Source organism: Poecilia latipinna, unplaced genomic scaffold, assembly GCF_001443285.1.
Source record: "Poecilia latipinna isolate Pla-1442-1.1 unplaced genomic scaffold, P_latipinna-1.0 Scaffold84, whole genome shotgun sequence".
Taxonomy (NCBI): domain Eukaryota; kingdom Metazoa; phylum Chordata; class Actinopteri; order Cyprinodontiformes; family Poeciliidae; genus Poecilia; species Poecilia latipinna.
The window spans coordinates 467,815-495,020 of NW_015112700.1; the positions used below are offsets into that span (position 1 = coordinate 467,815).

At 38.8% G+C, this 27,206-nt stretch overlaps 2 protein-coding genes across 2 annotated transcripts; both read right to left on the bottom strand.

Moving 5' to 3' along the window:
• Window positions 1-110: 110 nt before the first annotated feature.
• LOC106939087 (uncharacterized protein C17orf80 homolog) lies at window positions 111-5,341 on the bottom strand. The gene is made up of 5 exons (XM_015021376.1): window positions 5,144-5,341; window positions 1,838-3,121; window positions 1,524-1,634; window positions 857-973; window positions 111-782 (listed from the first exon to the last, which is right to left on the bottom strand). The coding sequence occupies exons 1-5, from the start codon at window positions 5,151-5,153 to the stop codon at window positions 754-756; spliced, it is 1,551 nt and encodes a 516-aa protein (XP_014876862.1). The 5' UTR covers window positions 5,154-5,341; the 3' UTR covers window positions 111-753.
• Window positions 5,342-9,555: 4,214 nt separating this feature from the next.
• Window positions 9,556-26,652, bottom strand: LOC106939093 (guanine nucleotide-binding protein subunit alpha-13-like). The gene is made up of 5 exons (XM_015021388.1): window positions 26,098-26,652; window positions 20,519-20,745; window positions 14,324-14,374; window positions 12,005-12,205; window positions 9,556-10,976 (listed from the first exon to the last, which is right to left on the bottom strand). Exons 1-5 carry the CDS (start codon window positions 26,378-26,380, stop codon window positions 10,605-10,607), a joined length of 1,134 nt encoding a protein of 377 aa, XP_014876874.1. The 5' UTR covers window positions 26,381-26,652; the 3' UTR covers window positions 9,556-10,604.
• Between the last annotated feature and the right edge of the window lie 554 nt (window positions 26,653-27,206).

A 27,206-nucleotide genomic window follows, 5' to 3' on the forward strand; every position in this document is an offset into this window, starting at 1 on the left:
TTCTTGGTTTACAATTATTTAAAAAAAACTGATACATCATTCTTGTGTTTTTCCCAAAACTGAAAAAAATTACATAATTATTTCACAAGGTAAAGTTTAAACAATTTAGATAAGTTATTAATATATTTATTTCAAATAGAAGACAATGCTTCAAATGCTTCAGTGTCTTTAAAGTGGTTGGATGAAACTCAAACTAATTCACCCTGTTATCTCAAAAAGTGAACTGTCTTTCTCAAATCACATTAAAATGACTTTAAGAAAATTACTTTTAGAAATTTAAATTGCTTTAGGAAGTTTCCTTGGATTTATTACATATACTGTGTTTGAAAAATATTGTTTTCTAAGACTGTTTAATGAGTTTTTGTACAGATTCCCTTTGGTGTTGACTCTAGGCCAGGCTGGGCAGCTCATCATCTTAAAGCGCTTCTCAACAAACTTACTCAGTTAAATAAAGTATTAATAAAAACCTGTTTAAAAAATGCAAAAACAAACTTCATTGCCTTCAGCCAGAAAGTATAGATGGCAAATGTATTCGCTTTCCTCCACATTTCACTTAAGCTACATTCACAAGCAGCTGCCTTATGCTGTCTGATCAATAGGAGTCTGTTCAACTACAAGTTGAAATTAATAATCTCTTCTTACATCAGTCACAAGTTAAATATAAATCCAGTCAAATTCATAGTTGCAGAGACTCAAATGTACACTTCCTGCTTTTCCCAACAGTCACGATTGCCTTAAATCCTTCGTTTTGCGTTAGTGATACTTCCTCCAACGACTTAACTCTGAGGAGACAAGAATATGGACGAATTAGCACATCCACATTTTATAAGAAGGCACCGACACCGATCACACTCACTTATATGGGGGTAACTCCAGATGTAGCTGAGCACACAGTATCCTGCCAGCAGCATGCCCAGTCCGCCGACGCCGCCTTTCTTTACATCAATGTACCGTCTGTAATACCACAGCCAGCCTGAAAGGAACAACGAGCAAAAAGCTGATGAACACATTTTCCTCTATAGGATGCTGAAATTTGTTGGAAACAAAAAGCACATTGTTTCCAACTTAATAGCAAGAAAAACAGATTTAAAAAAATATATACAAATACAGACACTTCTAATGTCATTCTGTTGTGGAAATTAAATGCAAATATCCCATGAACAAACTGAATATAATGCATTTGCTATTATATTTATAACCATCATTTTATAATTTTTAGCCAAAGTTAGTAAGAGTTGACCTACAAATACAGACACTTATCCAAAGCCAGTTGTGACTTTGGATAATAACAAAAAAACAAAAATGGCTCCAAATAATATGTTGTTTTAATTGGCAAGGTGGTTTCACAGGATTCTGCATAAAGTGCAGTAAAAAAAAAAAAAAAAAAAAAAATTCTATTCTGTGAGAAGATGTGAAAGTTATGTACACGAAATTCCATAAACAATTTTCAAAACAAAAAAATATTTTCAGCAACAGGTTTAATTATTTTATTCGTGACTGAACTGGATGTGTACGGCCCTGACCTCTCTGCACCATTTCTACAACATCTCTGGGCCGCCTGGGCGTTCTGCTGGCCAGCCAATTGGGCAGCTCCCTCAGTCTCACCTGGTCCAAACTCAGCTGTGTCGGCAGTCCTGCATTTCACAAAAAGAGGAAAACTAAATCTCCCTCACGACACTGGTTTGGGACAGCTTAGGGAGTCAGAAATTACAGACGCAAGTTGAACAGAAGGCACAATTGCTGACGCGGAGTTATCTAAAATGCAGCTTCAATGTTTCTAGTGTTCAATGTTAGACCCTCAATAACGAGACCTGGCCCTGGTTCCTGGAACACCGACCTTCAGTTGGCTTTTCGGCGATGTTTCTCTTCCCGGTGAGGAGCTGGAAATCTTCGGCCATCCCAGGCAAACTCTGTGTTTCAGCAGGATGGATATTGTGGCTGGAGAGCAGGTGGGGGGATGCAAAGACTGAGAGCAGTCCTCTGTGAGGGTCCACTTTCAGGCTCTCATTTAAGATGGAGGAACTTGCACCACGCTGTACTCTTGCACATGCTGAAGCTGGCTCCAGCTGACGATCAGTATCTTGTTGAGTTGGGTTGAGTTGGGTTGAGATTTTCTGAAACAGTTGTAGCTCTTTCGGTTGTTTTCTGTTGCCGAGCTGCTTATCTGACTGAGTTGTGGGTGTCGCCAAATAGTTTACGGCGTGTTTTTGGCTCTCCGCTGGAAGCGGGATCAGACCGAGATCAGTGTCCAGCCTGATTTCGCTGTTCAGGCTGTCAGCTGCTGCGATGCGGCTCAGGACGCTCGGCCGACTGGACTGCCGGTGGCTGGCAGCTCTGCCTAGTGTGGCTTTAACATCTTGCAGGGTAACTCTCATCTGGTGACCATTTCCTGGCTCCACAGGCCCCTCATTCCCCCAATCAGAGTACTTGACATTATTTTTATTCACAGTAGAGTCCAGGAAGTCAGAGGTATACTCGGTTGTCAAAAGAACATCCTTCACCTTTGGTTCTTTGTTAGCTTTAGTTTCTGCAAGCGCTGAAGCAACACTGATGTCATTAAAAGAGTCTGGAACTGCTTTGGTCTCTGTTTGGTCACTGGTTCTACTCAGACTTAAATCTTCTGAGGCTGACCTGTTTCCCGTTAGAGTTTCCTTCGCAATATGCTCAGATTTTGCTGCTTCTATCAAAGCACGGAGACTCTTCTTCTTTGGCTTGGACAAAGTAGAGGACAGTGGAGAAGGTGAGAAGGTAGACGGGGCCGTTGTAATGATTTGATCACCCAGGGACTGTTTCTTCTTCTTCTTTGAGGTTGTTGAGCTCGATGCAATAACTGACGATGGAGATGAGCCATCTGGTGTTGCTGAGTGCACTGGTTTTAATGATGCCACTGAACCTTTTTTGCTCCTCTCTGATGGTAGATACGTTGCCACGGAGGACATCTGCTCGCTCTTCTTTCCCTTTGAGGTTGTTCTGAAAACCGCTGCAGCCGGATGGGAAGCAGGTTTCTGAGTGGCTGCAACATCCTGTGTGGTTGGAGGTGCTCTAGAGCTCGCTGCCGCCTTGCAGTGTGGAAGGTGACTCTTCAACCTTTTGTAAGTTTTTCCACAGAATGGACAGACCTCTGTGGGCAGAATGAATAACAGTGAGAAGATGTTTGAGGTAAGTGCAGAGTCAAAGTAACACATGTATATTCACTCATCATGAGTGTGGATGTCATTAATTTGGACTGATCAAACTTTGAAATACAGGCTCAAATATTGTAATAATACACTACTTGCATTCGGTTAAATGTCCCTTTGAAAGTTATAGCCTTCAATGAGCATTTGGTGTAATTTGTGTGGATATTTGATCATTTTAATAGCAGAAATGGCAGGTTTCCTGGTTATTCTTAACTTGTCTGATCCAACGTTAGTTTCTACGTGGCTGGGATCCTTGTCCTGCCAGAACTCTCAGTTGTCAGTATCATAAAGCTTAATATGAGGGTCCAAAATGAATAAAGGTTACTTTTCCTATCTTTTTGGTAAAATACCTTAATTAAGTCCAAATTATTAAATGCATCTTCATATTTAGGAGATGTAAATTCTTTCTTTTCATGAAACAAGCTTCCATATTCACTGTTCACAAATGTGAGAGATATTCTGCTTCCTGATCAAATTTTAGACTGCACCTAAAATGCATTATCGTCACTGCAGGTGAACTCAATTTTAGCTTTTCTTAGTGCACCTATTCAACTGTTCATTGCTCAGCATTTATTAAGCAACATGCTTTTCTGTGTCTCATCAATGAATCAACCACCATGTGTTCTGGGTCAATGGCTATTTGTATTTAAACAGTTCTCAGTGCTGTCAGCCAACAATTGATGAACCGAACCTGGCCATTGGAAGCCTTGTTGGTGTAACTGGATGCCCTAGGAGGAAAACTGTCTACAGAACTTAGACATAAAGTGTCATAGAGTGTCATTCATTGAGGCAAAGAAAGGCACACAGGAGTGGAAGCCCTTGGCCACACCCATGCTGAAGACGCCAAACTGTGTTCAGCTCCCTGTAGAACCTGATGAGGAATACAACTCAACACCAGGAACTGCTAAAGGAGGCAAGAAACACCCGTGTGTAACTTCAGACCTTCCCCAGAGTGGTGTGGATGCTAGGTGACCTGCAAGTAAACCTGCCCACAATGCCAGTTAGTTGGTATAATCACAAATTGCATAACAATGTGATAGAAAAATCACATCTTTCATAGCTGAGCTTCGACTGAACTATGAATATTTAAATTCACAAAAGATGTGCGCAGGATAAGAAACCGGTGGGCATCACTGCAGTTCTCTGATTCACGCTAACAATGTTGGGGGTGTCAAGGAAAATGTTATGCATCAGCCATGCTATCGCTGAACAAGCCATGTGATTACTCAATGCAGAACTGGCCTGTACCTCGTTAATAGCACTGTCACAAGCCGCTACTACTTGAGTAATATCAGTACTTGTGCTTCTGAGTGAGTAACACATTTCATGTTCATGGACGACAATGCACCAGCATCATCAGGAAACATTTATGTATCAAATACTGTGTCCTGCAGTGCTATGGAAACCTTTGAGAACAACTGTGTATGTGTACACATACACATATGTGTATGTGTGTGACTGTAACCTTGCACTCCAGAACCCCAGAGACCCGAGGGTAGCTCTTCAAGAAAAGTGGAAAACATTGATATTCTTTGCTGTGCTTTATTGTTGGTAATGTTAGTTTTAATTCATAAATTCAGATTATTCAAATTACCACTGGAATATATGGCCAACTTTGATGACATACATTTAATATGCATTTCAGCTCATAGGAAAATATCCCAAACTTTGTATTAGCGTATGTTTCCAATGAATAGATAAGTCAGCCATGAAAGACAAGTTTTTAGCGCCTTTATCAAGTTAATGCAACATTTAAAGTTACATCAATAAAAAAAACAATTTAAATAATATTAACCTATTTTATTTATTTCAAAGTTACAAATAGGGGTGACCTTTTCGTTTCTCACGAGGTCTCTTTAGATGACGACAATTTTATATTAAATAATTAACAGATCATTCTGTAGATGTAGTTAAGAACTGACAGCTCTAAATATGTGGATTACATCAGTTTTTAACGCACTTACCAGAGCTCATTTTACGCAGTTTTAAACAGGATGCTCCCAAAATGAAAAGAGGGTCAATTTCAGCGGAGTCACTTGTTGTTGTAAAGCACTATCTATCATAACATTAACCAGCGCCAATGTAACACTTAAACACGAGTGGTGTTTTTAAAATTCTGGCTTCACAACATGTTGGGGAAAGACCTTTTTGGGTAGCAAGTGTGAAGCCTGAGTGTAAATAAAAACGATCAACGCAGATATTTTGTAGAAACTTTAAAGTTTTATAATTCAAAATTAAAATGATGCTTAGAATTCGATATTAAATGAACGAGTTATACAACTGGTTAAACTTTTATTTGAATTTGTAAGTGTAGAACAGTAGATTGCTTTGGTCGCCGAAAGAAACGATACGTGAGCGAATTCCGCCATTTTGTGAGTGGCAAATTCTCGGACTACAACTGGAATCTTTTACTCCTGATTAATAAAACACAGAACTTTACTATGAACTAATTCCATAAAATATTTTTAAATAGAGAATTATGTGTTTATTTCAGTGCTATTTGTGGAGCTCACTGGACACAAATAGCAAAAATGAACATGCCGTGTGGTTTCAACACAAATATTTCTGAAGTGGATGTGTGTTTTTATATTAATGAATATTTTACAAACAATAAGGCTTATCATCATCGTCCAATAAATATACATTTGTAACACAGTGGAGAAATGCAAGTGTCACAACAGTTAAGCTATGTAGGAGTATGCACCAAGGTAAAAAGTCCAAATACATAAAGAAAACGTACAAGATATAAATGTAAAAATCAATAATATTCACGATTTTTGATAATTAAGGAGCTAACTCAACTTCTAAAGAACATATTTACTGGCAAGGTAAGCAGTTACCTCTTGAAAAACAAACTGCTTGATCAGTCACATTCTATTAAGGAAGTCTACAAAATTCAGTAAGAAATCTAAAATTCTGCCGCAAGCTTTCTGATTAAAACGAGAAAGCTAAACAAGGAGAGAGATAAACACATAATGCAAATTTAGAAGTGAATTTATATAAGTTTAAGTGTATTTTGAGCATGTTTGTCTCTTAGTACTTCATATTTTAATCAGCAGGTATTTTTTTTTATTCTGTCCAAAGAGCTGCATTTCAAGTCAAGTACTAAAGTAAAAGTACTATAAATGGCTTATAATAGTATCTATTTATAATTTAGTGCGTTAACTCAGGAAACCCCGTCCCCATGCACACTTGTTTCTGTCCCTAAAGAAATCTTGCCCGTTACAATATGGCGGACGTGCTGACGTATTGTTTGCACAGGGCAAGAAAGCCGGTATATACTCTTCCGTGTCTAGGCGTGGACTATTTTATGTGTATAGGCAATAAAAGGGAGGCCAGGCAGTCAAAGTCCTGTTTGGACATGAAGCTTCAACATTACCTTTGGTAGTGTTAGGGCGATTAACACTCACTGTTTCCGCCTTTGCGTAAATCCCCCAAACCTCCGAATACACAACGTCGTGCGTCTTTTCCAACGCATAACGTTAGAAAAGAGAGTGATGTCATCTTTTGTTTCGGCTATATCAGCAGGAGCGTTTCTGATTTCAGTTCCAGCAAAAACGAAACACTTTACTACCAATCAAACAGTTCTTCCCTTTTTATTAAAACTTGGAATTAAATCTAGTTTTTTTAAGAAAGAGAGAGGAAAAAAAGAAATAAGCTTACACTCTCAATTTAAGGGTTTTACAAATCAGTACATAAAATCATCTAGTCTCGGAGCTTAAGTTTAGATTATGTCTTGTGATTTGGAGTACTGCTTTATTTATTGTTATCCAAACACAATGAATCACTCTAGTTTGCAGTAAATGTTTACTGAGTAGTTTAATTTGCAACCATGTACATTTACTTCTCTTATCTATTTTCAATCAACCATTTTTCATCTTTGGCTTGTGATTATGATCGATTGGTTTGTTTTACTTGTCTCTTCTTTCCCATGCCCAGACAAAAGATGGCAGCCAGCGCTTAGAGCACATGGGCATAATCAGGCTTTATTTGCCTGAGTTCAGTTCAGTTTCGATAATCTGACCTCTTTCTATTTTCTCAGCATTACTTTATAAATATGCATTTTGAGTTACAAGATGTATGTTTACATTTATCATTATGCCAGATGAATCCACATGATCTGGCATAATGTGAATTTGGTTGATGATAAATAGCTCTTTGAAGTCATTGAGGCACAAATGTTCTACCTTGTATCAAAAGGCTGTAGAGTTAAATATGTCAGACAGCTGAGGACTACGGGAGAAAAATGATTTCAAACGCAGCGGCAAGCAATATGACTGAAAAAGAAAGCAAACAAGGAGGTGGTGGTGGTGCCATGGCAACCTAAATGTGGGCCTGCAAACCTCAATAAATGGGGGCAACGCTGGAAAGAAGCGTGGGTCAAAATACCTCCAACACAACGTGAGAAGCTGATGAAATTGTAGTTGAGTACTTGTGCTGTTGCAGCTTTTAAAATACGAAGTGTACAGAAACTTTTCTTCCAGTCTGACAAATATTTACATCCTTGTCTCTCTGTGCCGCTTAGATATTATCTTCATTCTCGCACAAGAGGCGATTCATTTTTGGAGCTTCATTTTGAGTATCATTTTCGTTAACTCGGAGTCACAATCAGCTTTATTAGCCAAACCTGTGTACACAAACAAGGAATTTTAATTCTGTTCCACCAGTTCTTCTTTTTAATAACTTTCTTTACTTGTGAATTTGTTTTTCCAGCGTCTCACATTTAAACATTTACCTTTGCCACATTTAGTTCATTTTGGATCCTCCAACATGGACAAATCGCAGGGTTTGTAACGGAATGTGCATTTTTATTTGCAGAAAATACCTTTCGGGGAAAGTGAGAGAGTTAGTCTCACGAATCCCCAGGATATTCTCCCCATATTCTTGGAAATTATCGACATGTTTGCGGAGTTTTGAAACGTGCCCTTGCGATCCTTTTTCAACATTACCTTCCTTGAAGTAATGTTGAAAGCATGACCTTTATTTGCTTTATTTCACATGAAAGAAAGCAACGCTTTATTTCCTGTTAAGTCTTTAACAAAAGTCTTTTTCTTAAATTTATTCATACCAGGCCATGTGAATAATGTGACTTCATGCTGTCAGACAGGTCCTATTTTAAATCATTACTTTACTATGCAGGTCAGACAGTCATCAGACCAAGGTGTGGTTACAGAAATAAAATCCAACCTTAAAAATACATGATTAAGCACAGCTAATTCACTATCTAACGGTGATTGGTACTTTTGTTGATTTGGGTGGGCAAACCTTCTTGATTGTTTCCCCAAAGCAGCACAGATTACCAGGAGCCGGCGTTTCTGGGAGAGGAGTCATCATGATGGCTGAATAGCCAATCAGATGAAAAAGTCACGGCATGTTTGACAACCTAAAAACAAACATGGATTTTTTTTTTTCCTCCCTAAAACTACATTCCTTAGATTAGAGCGAGACCAAAAATGTCAAACCCACCTCGTAGATGAAACCATCTGCTGATACAGACATTTTTACATTTAAGATTATAAATCCTTGAACGCAGCAGAAGCTCACATTGTATCTGAAATGTCAAATCTTTCACCTCTATAGTAAGTAAAAATGATGCTCAACAGTCAGGAAAAAACAAAAAACAAAAAAACAAAAAAAACGGTTATCGTTATCAGTATCATTAGAAAAAGTTTATTTTATTGATAGGGTTAGAGTAGCATGGGATTTGACATGATAAATTTGAAAAAAATGTGATGTGGGGGTGGGGGGGAGTTACAAAATAAAATCTACATCAAAAGGTCATTTTCATTGGTAAGATGCAGTGATTTGAAGAACATCCGGCATGGGAAAAAATATGCATTTTCTACAACCATTTACATATAAGAAGATAAACTGGAATAATATTTACAGGAAAACAGATTACAGTATTTACAAAGCCAAGGATGGAAGGAAACCAAAGCTCTGCAGAGCTCTACTTATGAAGAAATAAAATAATGCAGAAAAATTGTGAAAATAAAGCGTAGAAGTATTTGGCAAAAGACACTCGAGTGCCTCTAAACTGTCCTCTAACAAAGATCAGCCGCCCCTACAGGTTACAGTCACTCAAAACTATGTAACTCCAGTAGCTTTTCCCCCCTCTGCCAGATTTCAGCAATAATCACAATGCATTTTCAAGGGAAGTCCAAAGCAGCACAAGTTTGTGTGCAAAGAAAAACAACAAAAAAGGGAAATGTTCAATGCTTTTTTTTTTTCTTTTTCTTTTTCCATAAACACGTTTAGAGTCACAACTCAGTGCCAATAACGAAGTTTTCACAGGCCGGTTACAGTTTATTCAAAACAATCAAGAGCAAATCCCTGTACAATTATTAACACACATTCATGATTAAGGCAAAACAAAGGGGAGGAGGGCCTTGTGAAGGTCATTTTATAAGGCATCTATAATCAGTAATAAAATCAAAAGAGGCGGAAGGACGAATTGGGGGAAGGATGCAGTCCTAAAAACACCAACTAGCTAACGGCATGGAGGCCTGTTCCCACCGCCAAACATCGAGCTTCACACATCAGTATCGACACCGGATCCGATTCAACCCTGAGGAAAGAGCGGACTTTACGTTAACTTACTGGAACCAAACGGTCCGACGAAGGTAACCGTTTTACCCTCTCGACATCCCAAAAATAATAATAATAACAACAAAAAATTAAATTCTAAGGCAACACCTATGTGGTCATGGATGAAAAAGGTTCAGTCTTGTGATTGCGTGACTTCTATAAATGACGTGTCAGTGCTGGAGACGGATCAGACGTGTTTACTCTGAACGCTCAGGTCAATAAGAAGTTAGGTTCGCCCTCAGCATCACGGCAGGGCGAGGAAATATTAAAAGTCAGTGCTTGGGCATGAACTGAATCCAATCAACTTTCTCTATGCGTCGCTTGAACATGTCTCCACAGTCGCTCGGTTTGCGTTACAAGAGTAGATGTTATTCACCAGTTTGATTTTAAGCGAGGCCGGCTTCCACAGGTGCCAGCACTGGCATCCTAAGGGTTAAAAATAAGAAAAAAAAAAAAAAATAACCAAGTGAATGAGGTGGAGCTCAGGGAGGAGGACAAAGCAGCAGGGATCAGATACCATCCAGAAACCCAGTGCGGTTTCTTGCTTATACCTTTAATACCACAGTTTGCCTAAATACCCTATCCAATGATCAGATCCTGAGCTAACAGGATGAACACTTCCATAAGGAGTAAAACCTACTGAAAATTAAAAAAAACAACAAAAAAAACAAAACAGAAAGTCTAAAGACTGCAAACATCAATTTATGATCTCTGGAGTCCTCATCAGGAAGCGAGAGGTGGTCCGTCCCCATTCACGTCCTCTTACGTTCACAGGCTGCGGGGCGTGGCAGTGGAAAAGGGGGTGTTTGGTGTGTGAATGTGTGTGTGTGTGTGGTGTCATTGGAGCATGAGCTGCTTGAGGTTGTCGTGGAGGATGGTGTCCTTGACGTCCCGGAACACCAGCCTGATGTTCTCCGTGTTGATGGCCGTGGTGAAGTGGTGATACAGGGGCTTCTGCGTGGCGTCGCGCCTCTTGGCCCGGAAGCACTCCACCATGAAGGCCTGCACGTCCGACAGGTTGTGCTCCGTCCCGGCGTACTCGGGAAAGTAGTCTTTGAGTGGGACGAGCTTCACCTTCTCCTCCAGCAGGTCCGTCTTGTTCAGGAAGAGGATGATGGAGACGTTGACAAAGACGCGGTTGTTGACGATGGTCTCGAAGATGTCGAGCGACTCTCGCAGCCGGTTGGTCTGGCGGTCCTCCATCAGCACCTGGAAGATGTTGATGGGCAATTGAGGTACTACTGCTAAAACTACTGTTAGCGGCAACACTTAAGGTAGAACTAGAGAGAGAGAGAATACATTTTCTAAAACGTGCACAGTTGCATTTCTCTTCAGCATATGTTTTAAGGGCGATTTCTAGCACAGTTAGGTGCGAGAAATTGCATTCGGTGATTCCATTGTATGTTTACAAAGGGCCGATTGTGCCAGAATCTACGTTGTACATGCTAAACTCATCTTAAAAAACAATCGAAACCAGGATTTCACGATTGTTTTTGTGACTTTTCCGCAATCAAAATCACAGATTTAGTGGGGCCAATTTAGAAATATTTGCAAGAAATTTTGCAGTATTTGTATGACAGTCAATGTGACTCGAAAAGCCAGATTGTGCATAAAAACATCATATAATCATCCTGTCGTTAGCTGGTTCATTGTCCACATTTCTACCAACACTTGAGCATTACTGTTTTTACAGGTATTGTGGTTGGCTGTTTAGCAGGTGGCAAAAGGAGGAAATATGTTAATTTTGTGCAATTATACCAAAAGATTTCTAATAATTATTACTTCCACACTCTAAATATGATTATTTCCATGTACCCTGCTGGAATCTTATTATGTTTTCCTATCGATAGAAACCTGGATTAGAGTTTCTGCAAGAGTTTGTTTTTATGCAATGCTTTTTAACAAACCCGAGTCATTAAAAGAGCAATTGGATTGATACCGAGATTGAATTTCATGCAGGCGTACTTTTTAGCACTTGACTGAAGGGACTGAAGACAAACTTAAGCTAAGGCTTCAGATTTGAATTTGTTAAAATGTTAGAAAAGCAATATTCCTCTCATTTCGTGATTACCGTTTTGTGTTTGTCTATCACACAAAATCCTGATGAAATGCACTGAAATTCATGGTTGCAACCTGACAAAATGTGACTAAAACTTTACCGAACGTCATGAAAACAAACAGATTCCTGCTCCGTCTCGTCGGCCGATCACAGAAACGATAGCCTCTTTTCTCTTTACCTGATCGTATTCAGAGGAAGAGACGAGAAAGAGAATGGAGGTGACGGAGTCGAAGCACTCGAACCAGCGTCTCCGCTCCGACCGCTGGCCCCCAACGTCCACCATCTTAAAGGGAACGTTCTTGATCTCGAAGTCATACTCGTGGATGCCCTTGGTGGGCTTGCGGGCCAGGAGGATGTCCTGTTGACTGGGAAGATAGTCCTGCAGAAACAAAACCACAGATATGTGTCAAACATTATATATTCAGAGTTGAATTTCTGCACGAGATGCTGCATTTGTAGGATAAAGACAACAAGGAAAACATCCCGGATACTAATCTTCTCATCAATCCTAGAATCCTAACATCCAAGTTTTTACTGCAAACAAGATTTCAGATAATCTTTCATCATACAACCCAAGACTGGGGCTGAGGTTCCTGCTAATTCTCTCTCCTGGGTTAGTCCTTGTTTTAGCAATGCTTTGTCCAAACCAGACACCAATTCAATGCAGCAGATCAGACAGAGAAAGTTAATAAAAGAAGGTGTATTTAATGATTTGGATATCTGATGTGAATAAAAACGGTCGTAAATTCCGCAAACAGCCAAGTCCCATTTTAAGGATGGAAATAACTATTAATAATCTAAAAATATTTGTCTCAGCTACAAACCGAGTCTCAAACACAGCAGAATATTAGTTAAGTCACTTAAAAATAATCTTGAAGAGGAACGGAAAATATATATGCGGCTCTGACGTGAAGATTACCTCAGAGGCTTAGATTTCATGTTCATTTATGTCTTGGATACAGGAATAAACTGCAGTGATTTTATTGTAGATATGCCGTAATCTACAAAGGGTAAAAATTAGACATGCAAACTAAGGGTGTAACGCTACACAAAAGTCACAGTTTGGCAAGTACATGAGTTTTAAAGTCATGGTTTGCTAAGCTTCAAACAAACATACATAAAATTGTTAATTTTTTATTTTATTTTTTTACTTCGGCCTGCAGTAAAAATGATGTTTTTAATTTAGCAAATAAGTTAGATTTTATGATCTAAACAAAAGTGGATAGAACTGACTGGAGGTTTTGTTGGATTTCTATAATGAACAAAGAAGTAAAAGCAAGAATACATTATAAAATAGTATAGCCACTTAAAACTGTCAAGGTTAATGTGTAGAACTTTTTTATGAGACCGTTCCCTGTATTAGAATAAAACATGTTGAAACTCTTTGGAGAAGCTTTGCTATTTTGACAACCCCGTTTACCAGCTGTACCTGAAGGCAGCATGCGCAGCTGTTGGGAAAATCCCCTCATCAACAGGATTTTATATGATATATAGAGTTTGGGTGCCACTGGGAGCCATTTGGAGGTCGGATGATTTTATTTTATTTTTTGCTTGTATCTGTGATGTTAAACGCTAGAATTAAAAGTGGCTTTGTATGAGTGATTAAGTTTTTATTTGTAAAGGAATGTATCCTACCTCTTCAACTTCGCACTTATGTATTATTTGCAGTGTCACAATAACTATTAATAATTTTGCTGGATGATAACTTGTGCCAACAATTACAAAACAGATTTTTCTACTTATTGCCAAATCTATTGGTAATTATTGCTTGAAATGTTACAATTTTCAAGTAACTTATTGATGACGGTATAATAATGCAAGTTGGCTCCATTGAAAACCAATAAATTGTAATTTTGTAAAGAACACTTTACACTGAAACTGGAAGATATCTTAAATGTGCAAACCAAAAACAGTAAAATAAAAACAAAACAACTTGGAGCCAAAAAATAAAAGCATATATTATGTCCGTGTAAATAAAACTTCCCTCAAGTATTAATCAAAATGGAAACCCATTTTTATTTATCATGTGATTAATTGATTAATTGATTGATGCAACAGGCTTACTATTTAGTATCAGTCCTTTAGGTTTGGCTGTAGTGAGATAAAAAGTGTAAAGGTTTTGCAAGGCAGAGTATGGGAAGGATATCCGCTTTTTATGGTGTGTAACGGAACGGCTTAAAAATGTAATTCATGAAAGATGGAATTTGGTACAGTGACAATAGAAGACCTATAATGTTTCATACAAACATATATTTATAAATAATGCAAAATGCCTCAACTCCATGGGTAGAACTTTCCCATTAAAAGAGCAGTTGTGTCAGCTGCAAAGGCGGTTAGGCAACTTAATTTTCATTGGAATAAAACTGAGCATCAAGACCTGCAAACAAACACGCCTGCAGCTTTTCAGTTAACCTCCTGCTGTCTGGACCTGTTGCTTTATTAACTATAACATGTACATGTCTGATCATAAAAGTAAATGCAGGCAGGAAGAACTTACCGGCTGGGAGATCTTCTCTAGATTATCCAAGAAATACTTCACCGACTCGCCCTGCAACGAGAGAGAGGAGGGACTTCTGTTACTTTCACGCCATTCAGGACGTTTCAGATCATTCCATTTGTCAACGAACATGGTCTGGATGTATTAATACATTCATCAGAAGTCAGTTGTGGAGTGGAGGCGCCATGAGAGATCCCTCCCTTCATCTGCCACACACACACACAGACTCATGCACACACAGGAAATCTGTTTGTTTTTTTTCTCTGTAAGCTGCATGTCTGCCTCAGAGTCGAGCTGAAGCAGGATGCAAATGATCGGGTGCTGAAGCAGACACGTGTTCGCAAGCGTGTCTTTGATGTGCAGAGGAGTGCGGCCGGGGTTCTCTGTATGTAGGAGAAGGTTTGGTTGTTTTCTCTTTTCCTCTTGAGTCACTTCTGACGCTGCTTTTGTGCAGTTAGTGCAAGTTCAGACACGGAGCTGCCAGGACCAAGGAGCATTCCTTTATCCGAGCGTATAGGGGAGTGCGTTTGTGTGCGCGGATGAGTATAATAATGGATCCGTGACGGAAGATTTTGGCAAGAATTCTCCGAAAAGCAACTTGAAAATATCATTCGGAGTTTCCCTGGGACCCGTCCACCTTGACCACACCTTAAAACTGAGATGTTTAGCATGCTATTTGCATAAAATGCAGCATGAAAGGAAACTGTCATTGTAAAATTCAAATTGGGCCTGATGTAGTGACTGGGTAGTACTCGTGTGGGTTGACAATGTGTGCCAATCATTTCTACCCCGACACTCCCCCCCCCCTCCCCACCCACCCTCGTCACTACAAGTCTCTGTCCTAACCTTTTGATCTTTGAGAAGAAAAAGACAAAAAAAAAAAAAAAAAACTAGCCCGACCTGATAAACCTGTGAGTGTACGGATGTGTGTGTGCACAGGTAGAATTACACAAGGGAGGAGCAGGATGGTCTGCTACGACAAGAGAACCAGAAAGAAGGCAAAGAAAAGAAGCTAACCTTCCTCCACGCGAAGCCAAATTAAAATTTTGGCTTTGGGTGGGTGAAGAAGCTCAAATCTGACAGGGATCGGTGGTTTTGAAATCGTCAAAAAATCAGTTTTGACAAAAAACAGGAAGGGAAACCAGAGGAGCAATAACTCCGAAGTTCAATATGAGTCATCATGGCGCCTGTAGCTAAAGCACGGCTGCTGAAAAAGCAAAACTGAAACACAATATGCAGCAAAGTCAGCTTTGTGGTATATTATTGATCTAATTAAGTCTTCTCCCCCAACTTCCTAAGCACAATTGTTCAGAACCTGTCATGCGGAAAACAACGTAGACAACGGTGGTTTTATGTTGATTATTTCAAACTAGCCGTAGGGGCAAGAGCATTTTGAAATGCAAATACTAAAACAGTACAAAACAGGGAGCCCTCCTGGTGGGAGAACAAGCTGATCCTCACAGATCAATGACAACGACATATTCAGGTTTCAGAATAATCTACTTGGATTCTCCATTGGAAAAGGCTGGAAAGTGAAAGTGGAGATGTCAGGTATGAGTACAGACGAATGGATTAAATCCAAATATCTTCTGGAATACCACAGAAAATACAAAAATACTTTTTAAGCTGTGCAATTAATCATCACAATATATGTATATTTTGTATTATTATACCTTGGCCTATTCTGCGTTGTAAGTCTGCGCTTATCGTTTGATAACCCTTTTGAAAGAGTTTCAAATGGGCTAGTGTCGTTTATTATTATTATTTGACACAATAATTATATATCTTATGTTATTTATCCACATAACTACTTCCACAATGAAGCATGTTGTCATCAGCAGTGCTCACGGTGACTCCGCTGACCGGAAAAAGGAACGGGATTTTTAGTTTACAGCAGAGTTGACCACTGATCAGGAAAATCAGACGATTCCAGTCGCGGGCAAATCTATTGGTGCGTTTTCCTCTAGCTTGCCTTGGGAACGCTCAAAACTTTTAGTTCAATTCTTGTCCCCTGCTGGCATCGCGATATGGCACATTCGGTCACATCAAACCAGTCGACAGAAAGGTGAAGTTCAGCACCGGATGGAAACCCAGGAATATTATGCTTTGGTCAACTTTCTTACACTTTAAACCCAATTCATTTACCAACACTTCTTACAGTTATTGTCTTCTCAACAAACCAAACCAAGAATATTTCCCAACGAGGATCTCACAAACAATCTGTGGTTGATTAATAGCATTGAACTGTACTCGGTGTGGAAGTCCAGCTGTAATATGGCAAACCACAGTTTCCTGGAGAGGACAGTGACGAGAGCTGAAAGGTGTCTTTAGTCTCCACCATCCTCACTTCAGGTTCAGTTTTAGAGCTGCTGCTGGAAAAGGGCTCCAAGCATCAGCAGATTCCTCCCACCCTCTCTGTGAACTTTCTGAACTGCTGCCAACGGGCAAACGGTACCGCAACATTAAAAGCAGAACCACCAGACTACTACGCAGCTTCCTGCTTCGAGCTGTTAAAAAGCTGAACTGCTCTTAAGGTCCTGCGCCCATTTTCTCTGATTGATCTCTCTGGTGCTTCGATTCAGTGTGCTTTATCAATTGAACATTTGATCTGCCCAACAATTTTACATTTTGCTGCAAATCATTTGCTATACTATAAAAAAAAAAAATAATTTCATTTGCGATTGAACTAAATCTGAGGTTTTGTGTTCTGCCACAAATGGTCAAGTGATTTTAGGAATTTATATCAACAGAAAGGTATATAAACACATTTTCCCTCCTGATGTCCTAACATATTTTCTTGAACTCCAACATCTTTGTCTCCAAGACCCATTTTGGGTGAAAACAATAAAGGTTTATCCCTGAAGCCAAATACTTCTAATAAGAAAATCAAAAATATAAAATGATGCATTCAAGGAGTGATTTGCAATTTATTCTGATACTATGCTGAGACTAATTTGTCTGACAATTAAGGTCAACATTATGGCTAAAACTGCTAAGTAATATGTTGCATAACAGAATCCACAAGGAATTGTGTGTCAACCTTTTTCTAACGGTGTGTGTTTTGTTTGGATGAACAAAGTCTTAAAAGGAGTTTTCCACCAACCAGTTTCCATGCTATCCTGGTAGAGATGGACCTGGTAAAATCCACATATGGACCAGAGGAAAGAACCACTTTGGGTTATTAAGGTGGGCAACTGCTGAAAACGTGGTGAGCTCCATGTTTACAAATGAGTCAGATTTTTTTTTCCCCCTTTCATCTGCTTAATTTACAACGGAAACACAAAAAGCCCAAAGCTTTAACATTAATATTAATGTTACGTTGTTTTAACTGTACACGCTTCGCTTGGATAGACCGGAATCACAAAGTGCACATTGTAACATTTAATGTTGATTTTCATTGAACTTATACAACATTTCCAGTGGGTTGAATGGGCTGAATCAATGAAACTGCAGGGACTATGCAGTCTAAATGTGCCTACATATAGAGCGATGGGTGAGAGGGGTTTAGGTGAGGAAAGAGTCTTGTTGGAGACATGTTGAGTATTGCAGACATTGTGAAAACAAAGTAGAATAGAACCCTGGTATTCACATGGGGTTTCACGTAAAATTATGCTGAAATGCATGTATATTTAAAAACCCAGCTAAACATGGGTATAGCTGCAAATTTTAGCAGTTCAAACACCAAATATGCTTTTCTGCACATCAAGTAGAAACCATCTTCAACTAATATACAGAAGCTAATATCTACAGTTTTTCTTATTTCTGTTCTTGGGTGTAGAGCCATAAAATAAATAGCGCTCTTGTACTAGCTGGTTTGCAAATACCAGTCAATAGCGTGGGAACAAGAAGAATGTAGAGAGCACGCTGCGGCACGTTTCACGCATCTACCACGGTGCGATTTGAACCGTTTTGAGCGTTTGACGACGTCAAAAGCGTCCAACAAATAGGTCGGCAACGGAAAACAACCGCTATAGCAATTTTTACGCATCTGACGCGCCTCATGGACTTTGAATGTAAACCAGAAGCCCAAAACACTAGGTGTAGAGCAAAATGTCAAGCGTCTGCACTCAAAGTGCACACGTGTCGAACTTGAAGCATCTGACGCGTTTTTGACGCACGTAACGCGTTTGATGTGAACGCGCCATAAGACTAAAAGTAGGAAAATTCTTAGAATTTCTGTAATTCTGAGATTTTTCTTAAAATTTTACGTCTTCAGATAGAAGTTATTCAAACCTACACAACAGGGTAAACCGCACATCACTAAAGATGGGAAACTCTGCCATCTCCTCACTTAGTCCTGAGAGTCCTTGGCAGGAAATTTTAGTCCAAGATGGGAGCGCTCTGAGAAGACTCGGAGAATCTTTGAGAACACACACCCTGGTGTTTATCAAGTCATTCAGCCAGTGCGTTGTAGATTTGTTGCTGTGTTTGCGATAACTGAGCATCAACAATTAGCCAGATAGTCGTCAGTTTCACTCCAGAATACGTTTTTAAGGTGAAGTTTAGGGAAAACGTAACGTCTCGTGAGTGTGAAACAAGCTCAAACCATTGCCCCTCCACTATTATGCTCAACACTTGTGCTTAAATGCTCCTCCTAACATGGTACTGCACATTATGTTCAAACATATCTACTTTGGTTGCATTGTGCAGCCATTGTCTTTTTAATATGTAGTGTTCTTCTCCCCTTAAACCTCTAAGCTAAAAGAGGCCTTTGGCCTATTTTATCTTTTCTTTTAGTTTCTCTGATTATTCATCAGGGAATTCACTGGGATGTCCAATCCTCAGAAAATTGGCGCGCACTTTAAAAGCGTCCACATTCAACTCTGATGCAAGATGGACTTCAAAAAGCTGGAAGGTCACCTTTTTAAACCAGTTCAAAATTGCTCCAGACAGCAAAAATGACAATTGATTAATCAACTTAAAGCAGCAGCACCAGGCTGCTACTTTCGCCCAGATCCGACGGAAGCAGTAAAAGATTAGATTTCCCTCACACCTCCACTAATTTTACTTTATCTAATAATTACATTTTTGCATATTTGTGGTTAAAACTAAATCAATTTAGAAGCAAAAGAGGATGTAGTCTTCCGCTGTGATTGCATAAATATCTATGAAGAGATGCATCAAAATGTGGCTGTATTGTAACTTTAAGAGTTTTGAAAGTCGGTTTTACCCTTCGTCACATTAAGAAATTTTTCAATAGTTTTATACTAATGAGCTGAAATGAGGAGTTTTGAGCCCTGAACACGTGTTGTGCAGGTGTGTCCTTGTGCTTATGTTGCGTGAGGCGTGCAACACTCTTAGTGTTTGTGTGTAAATAATGCCGAATAGGAGAGTCTGGACTCTGTTGGTAAGCATAAAGCCGTTTAAAACTGCAGAGCAGATCAACATTCCTGCTCTGATCAACACTTATTCCCCCTCCTGCCTGCAAGAAAAAAAAACAAAAAAACAAAAACAAAAAAAAAAACAAGAAAACAATTCCCTCCAGAGCTAAATCCCACTGAGAACACTCCAGACTTGTGCAACTCACAACTTTTGGCTCATTACTGAAAGCAACATGGAGAAGTGCGTCTCTCGCTCCGTCCTCGGTGGGGGGCCTCTTCTTTGACTCAAACATTTGTCACATGACATCTCATGAAATCACACACAGACAGGCAGAAAAATGAGGAATTTTTAGACGTGCAGCAGATTGTAAAAGTCCCGCCACACAAAAACAGCGAGAGATCCCACTAGTCGGCGAGACACGTGAGCAGAGCCTCAACCACAGCTGCCACTCTGTGGGAAACGTCACAGTTTGAAAATGTGCTTGAGATATAAGGAGCAGGGAGAGGTGTAAACAGGAAGCTGACTAAATCACATGTCTGACCGCCTAACAGAAGGCAGAATATACTAAAACTAAGCTCGAGATGCAGTGGCAGGAAAGGAGGATAAATTCTAAATCTGTTTCACTTTCTCTTTTTAACTGCCATTTTCTATATGCCTTCATTTCTCTAACAGAGAGAGAGAGAAAGAGAGAGAGAGAGAGAGAAAAGTCAAACTATAACCACCTGAAAACCCGTTTCAGATTAGCTGATAGAAGACAGTGCTCTGCAGCAATACTGAACAGTTATCAGCGCCAGCCGTCGGAACAAAAAAAAAAAAAAAAACAACAAAAAAAAAACAGCACCGTTATCTCCATTTCAGTCGAGTCAAACCTACCAGCTGAAACTCCCTGCGCCGGTCGTATGCGTTCTGAATGCCCGTGTCCGCCCACAGCGCTTTGAGTGCCTTGGCGTACTGCAGGAACACCAGCATCTCCAGCTGCCCGTTTGCCATCTTGGCCGACCGGGTGTCGAAGGCCATCACCCGGTCGCCGTGCTGCTGGTTGTTCTCGTCGCCCCATGGGATGTGCAGCTTCTCCCGCGCGTCCACCAGCACACGCATACCTGGATGGGGAGGGAGGAACGGGCAAATCAGGACCAGCGAGCACAGAGCCAAAACATTTACTATTACTAATATTATCGTCATGATAATAATAGGGGAGCACAAATTGCAGCTTTCTGGGCCGATCACCAATCAAACGATCTTTAAAAGGCGTGTCCCGCCGATTCCGATTTTGGCTGATGCAGATGTTTTTGTCCCAAAACTCACTAAATACAGTTTCTAAGTTGGCAACAGTGGGGAGACTATTGTTAACCGCACACATGCAGACGTGACCTGGTGGGTGGGTCTGCCAGTCAGCTCTCTCTCTCTCTGTCTCTCACAGCAAAGAGAACAGTGGCTTATTTTCAGAACTTTGCAGAGTTAGATAGGATCAGTGGATAAGATGGGTTATGCATGCAAGAATCAATGACTCGTCAATAATAAAAGGAATGGGGCCGATTTATCATCGCACCCATATTAATAAAATATTATTTTATTCGTGAGATGATGAAAGTATTCAACATCATCCTTACAGACCATCGAATCACTACAGGTGTTAAGTATTGTTAGATATCAAGCTGTTTTATACTATAATATTCTGCTATTATGATTAGTTATACAGAATATTATATAGCAAAGCAAGCACAAAATACAAAATGTATTTTGATGCCATTAAATCAGATGCACCAAGCAATTGGACTCCAGTTATTCCTTTATTGACCTCATCAGTAATCAACAAGTTAACAATGAAATTCATGTCCTTTTTACAGCTTATTGAAAGCTAACAGGTTAGGGAAACACACTTTGCATAAATGGTAATACTTATTTGATTCTTACATGTTCTGCATGACATCTATGTGTTAGTCTTTAGAACAAAATATAAAACATAACTGATTAAAATTAAAGTAGGCAGAAAAACCTGAAATTATTTTGTATTTGCAGAAAGTTTGTACACCTTTATAATTTTTACTAAAATATTCTCTTATTTAGCTTTTAAAGATTTAACAATGATCAACAGAGGTGATCAGGAGGGTTTTTTTTGGGGCACGTTCAACTGGGAGGAGGCCCTGAGGCAAACTAGGAACACCCTTTAAGAACTTTATATCATTCGAGGCGTGTTGCTGGGGAGGATGCCTGGATTTCCCTGCTCGACCTATTAACCTGGCCACGCTATCTTAGTTAGCCAGAAGTCAATATAAAGTATAAATATACACAAGATTTGTTCATCTGACAAAAGCCATCAATCTATTATCAGATGACAAACAATTAAGTACTGATGTATAAGCTGTCAGATGCTGATGCTGGAGATGGTTTGAGCAAAAATACACAAGCAGTTTCAGAGACGAACCAATCAGGCTCTTCCTGAGTGATATAAATATTCTGAGGTCCGATACCCCTTTTGACCGACTCATATATTTTGTTCTGAGAATTATTGCAAGTGAAAAATAGGAAAAGATGTGATGAAAGTTCTTAGTTGAGGTGGTAGATTAGTAAAAAATGAAGAAATTGCACAAATATCCCCATTTATGTCCCTAACTGCAATCTGATTTTTATTTAACTCAAAAAAAAAAAAAAAAAAAAAAAACTGTATCAAATTGATTGACCAATATGAAGATGCAAGATGCTCTTAATTTTGATTAATTTAATGTATTGGGGGATGGGGGATGTAGTTTTTTCCCCCCTTTAACTTTGCATATCAATGATGAGAGACTTCTTTTCAAACAGGTGCCTCGTAATTTCATATATTTGTAATTTTGGTCGTTTCATTCCATGGAATGAAATGACATTTTGAGACTCTTGGGCAAGCACTAATGTTGAGACTTGGGCCATCATTTTAGAATATTTACTTTTAGCATAAATTATTTGCAAGGTGAGATTAATCAAATGCAATGTTCAGTCAATAAGCACCAAGAGTCCAAAAGATGCTGTTAAAGCGTCCTTAAGTTTGAAAACCAGTTGGATTCCACTATTCTGCTTCATAAGAAAGGGCAATCCCTGATGACAATAACTCAGGAACATGCGCTGCATTTCATTTATTACTTTAGTTGGAACTGGGATCTGGAAATGACGTCAAACTCACCGTAAGCTTGAAAACCAGTTGGATTTGTTAATTGATATGCAGTCATGGGGCTTAACTAGAGATGGTGCCAGTTCTTTACTGGTTCCATAAAATAACCAGTTTAGTTTCCAACAAATAGGAGCCAAGTCAATACGACACTTTTCCCACATCACATGAAAGTTTGGTCCAAGTTTCTGAAAAGTTCACTAAAGGAGGCAGTCTATAATCGTGTTCATATTAGATTCCACAAGAAACCAATAATCAAAGGTGAAAATAAATGCTGCTCACACTATGCTTTAAATGCAAAGCAGACATATTGGATGTTGAAGCTCATGAGAGACTTACATTTTGATGTTTAGGGATAAGTTTGTTGATCTTTCATCCAACTTAAAAAGTAAAAATAGAATACTTGAGTTTAACCAATTATATTATGCAACTAATTGTGTGTTTTATTTATTTTTTTCCCCCTTTTTGGTTTTTACAGAGCAGCACATTTGTATTCATGGTAACACTTGTTAAAAACCAGTTTGAACCACTGAGCTACTCTCCTTATAGTCTTGACAGGAAGTGGGGTTAGATGACCCAAATAATAAGAATATATATATGTTCCAGCAGGCGATTGTTTATTGTTATTTTGGTTTGATCAGTTATAAACTGCCAACTAGTAAGGATGGAGAATAGCGGATCAAACTTTAAACAAAAAAGAAAATCCTTATACTCTTAATCAAATTGTGTGATATTTGAGCTTTCTTTTAGTTCTTTTTATTCCTTCTCTTTGGCTTTTGACTAAGATGAGATGTTGCCTTTGATGTTTTAATTGTTGTTTTGTTTTCATGCCCATTTTATTCGTTTTAATGCACATCACTTTGACCAACGATGTTTTAAAGTGCCTTGTTAATAAAATTGTATTGGACTTTTATAGTTAACTTTATAATTAATGTAACATACGAAACAACCAGGAGAAGAAAAAAAATGGTGGCATTGAAATGGGTAAGTCCATGAGTAAGAACTGGTTTGTTTATGGGTATGAAACCAAAGTAGGGTGGAACAAAATGGGGCGAACTGACTCTGAGGCCAGGTAGAGTCCCAGCTCATAATAAGTCACCAGAACATGCAAGCTGGAAAGTCACTCAAATAATTTCCACCATGAAGTCTGAAGTCAAGAAATGTACAGTGCAAGTCCAAGGTCAATTTGTAATGGTAATATGTAGAGATGAACATTTAAAAAGGCCCTTGAGTAAACATGCTAAACTACTTTCCACTATTCTGGGTCAATTTACTCCTTTGCCATTTCATACCCACAAGTTGCAGTTTCATCTCTTTCTACTTTCGTTTCATTCTCAAGCCATTGCTCTATTGTGTAGTGGTGCCCAACTCCTTTTGTTAATAGACACTGCCCTGCAAATATTAGATGCATCCTTTCTCACCTGACTCAAATGGCTGAACTTCCTCCTCAGCGCATCATGCAGCTCTGCAGAGGCCTGGTAAGGAGGCGTTCATTTGATTCAGGTGTGTTGGAGAGGGCATGAATCTAAATGTTGCAGGATGTTTGTTCTCGAGGACTGAACTTGGTCACATCTGATTTGAACTAGTAATACAGATTGTTTTTGTTAAATCCTGAAAATAAATGATAATAAGAGGCTTACATCTCAGATGCAATGGAAACGTAAGCATACGTTATTTTCTAAAGACTTAATACTCCACCCTATTCCCATTGACTGTAATCCTTATCCCCATTTAAACCAGTTCATTCTTACCGATTTCCAGTTTTGGTTGAGGCTTGTTCTGCCCATTCTCATTTTGAACTATTCCTGGGTTTTTTTTTTTCTTGAAAACTTTAATATATGAAGAAAAAAATGTGCTCTGTAGGCCCTTTGATTAATTAGTTGTGTTAAATTCAACTGAAAACTAATTGCAATCATTTCTCCATCAAGGATATGTCCAGATGCTATCAGATGAAGTTTTTAATGATACAAATGGAGTTCTATAATTTGATAAAAACAAAACAAAAAATATCATACAAGAATTGCAAAAATTATTTTTTGTCTATATCACTGATCAAAGTTGATCAAGAGAAAATAGTGTGATTCCAATCTCTACCCATTGACTGGTTTCTTCTCCTGAATAGCATCATTATGCTACATAATGCAATGTGGTAATGACATACAAACTGGCAGTTACAGAACTACAAGTAGGTTTTTACAATTTTAATCAATGATTTTAGCGAGACATTGCAGATTGAAAAAATATTTTTGTAAGTCTTAAATATATCAAAAAAATTGAGATTTTGTTACTAGTTAGTTTCTACAAGAGTCAATGCAAATAAAGTTTTACCAAAGATGCACAGAATCAAGGTTTTCCTGATTGATGCCAATTTCTGTTTTGAATAATCAACTGTTTCAATATTTAAGGATTGCAAATTTTAAAAACAGAAAAAGTAAACTAAACAATAAGTTCACAGGAAATTATCACTCATTCATTACTCATTGTAAGACATGAACAGCTGAAAGCAATCAGATTTTTTTTTAAATCTCAAACATGAATAAACATAATTTGAAATCCAAGTTTGAAGTAAAACTAATAGAAATATTAAACTCAATAAATGATTAGTTGGTTTAAACTAACTATGCAACAATCAGGCTTTTCTTGACCAATACAATTTTAAAATAAAAATAAAAAACCCCATGGTATAACTCTAAAGTTGACCTAACAAGTCCTCATAATAATACATTAACACCTCCAAGATTGAAAGCATCAACTGGGGCCATTTTTTTATTTAAAAGTGATTGAAATTTTAGGGGAAGATGATATTAGGTTATACATTTAATTCAGGAAATACAAAAAAAATAAATAAAAAAAATACGTTAAATTACATCACAGAGAAATACTTATCTAAATAATTACTAATCAGCAAGTCGTTTTTATTGGTGCTATTTGGGGAGTGGACACAAACAGGAACACCTTACAGAGATTAGTACACTGGTGGGTTATCCTCCATTGAGCAACAAAACGTGGCCGTGGCTATTTGAGCCTGCTAACTCGGTTACAGCCGTGTTAAATCGGATATTTAAACTTTATGTGCCGCAAAAAAGTGTTAGAAAGCCCCATCTGAACAGAAACCCGGCTCACTGGGTGTGCCGACAGCAGATGAAGACTGTTTATGTGTGTCCTCTGAGCAGCCCCAGCGCCGCTCAACAGATGTGGAAACTTTCCCATCCGTTTTAAACGCCTTTCTGGGGCTTTTCTGTCCCAGGCGAGCGTCTCGCTTCCTCCCTCATAAAGTTACCAGTCGTAAAGCAACACAAAGTCAGGTTACCTTTGATAACATTGCTGTAGATCGTTCCTTTGAAATCCTCTCGGGCTTGCTGGTCGAAGTCCTGGCCGTGGATGATTCGCATTTGTTTGAGGAAAGTCGACTTGCCGCTCTCGCCAGCGCCCAGCAGCAGGATCTTCACCAGCCGCTTCACGTACGTTTTCTCCCGGGACAGATTTTTGTCGATCTCCTTGGACTTTCGGATCTGCTCCGCCTCGCCGGCGTTAAGCAGGCAGGGGGGCAAACAAACTTTTAACATAGACCTGGACGGCAGGAAATCCGCCATGTTCGCACTAACTTCATCGATGCTAATTTGATGCGCGTTCTCGCGAGGCGCGAGCACAGGACCAAGCCCCTTCCCTAAACTCAGGAAGTAACCGCTCCTGCTATCAATCTGAGAGCGCGCTCGGTTATGACAACAGGAAACCGCAGCTTCACATTTAAAACGACTGGTCGTATTTTCAAAATATCTATAAAAAACTATAGGAACACTCTATAAATAATTCAATGGTGTGAATAATCAGTAAACTTTCAATAAATCAATGTTTTCAAATGATACAACACCACTCTCTGCTGGATTATGTTAGAAATTGCGGCTCATGGTTTCCGTGTAAAAGAACGCACGATTCTGATTGGTTGATTCATTTTTCCTTTTACATCGGTGTGTTCAAGTGCTGTAGGCTTTCTGACCACTAGCCATACTGTCTTTTGACGTCTTTGACCTCCCATGAGCATGTTGGTGAAACTGCAGTGTCGTTGACATATTGTGAGTGGCAGTTTTATTGACTTTATAATATTATATACAAACAAAGACACCTCTTTCATTATTTACTAGGCCCTACTTTTGCTCGAGATTGATATGAGGCAGCATCAAAACCCTTTACAATATATATTTTTTGTTATTAATAGATATTTCTGAAGAATATATCCTAGATTTGTTGAAACACTTCATAAAGCATTGATAATTAACGTAGCAGATTGGGACAAATGAAACACAAGTAACTCCTTGGATATTGCATCTTTAATTATAAATTATAAGTAAAGCATCTCTACATTTTGAATAATAATAATTACAATATAGAGGAAGCACTGGAAGATATTTCTACAAAGTA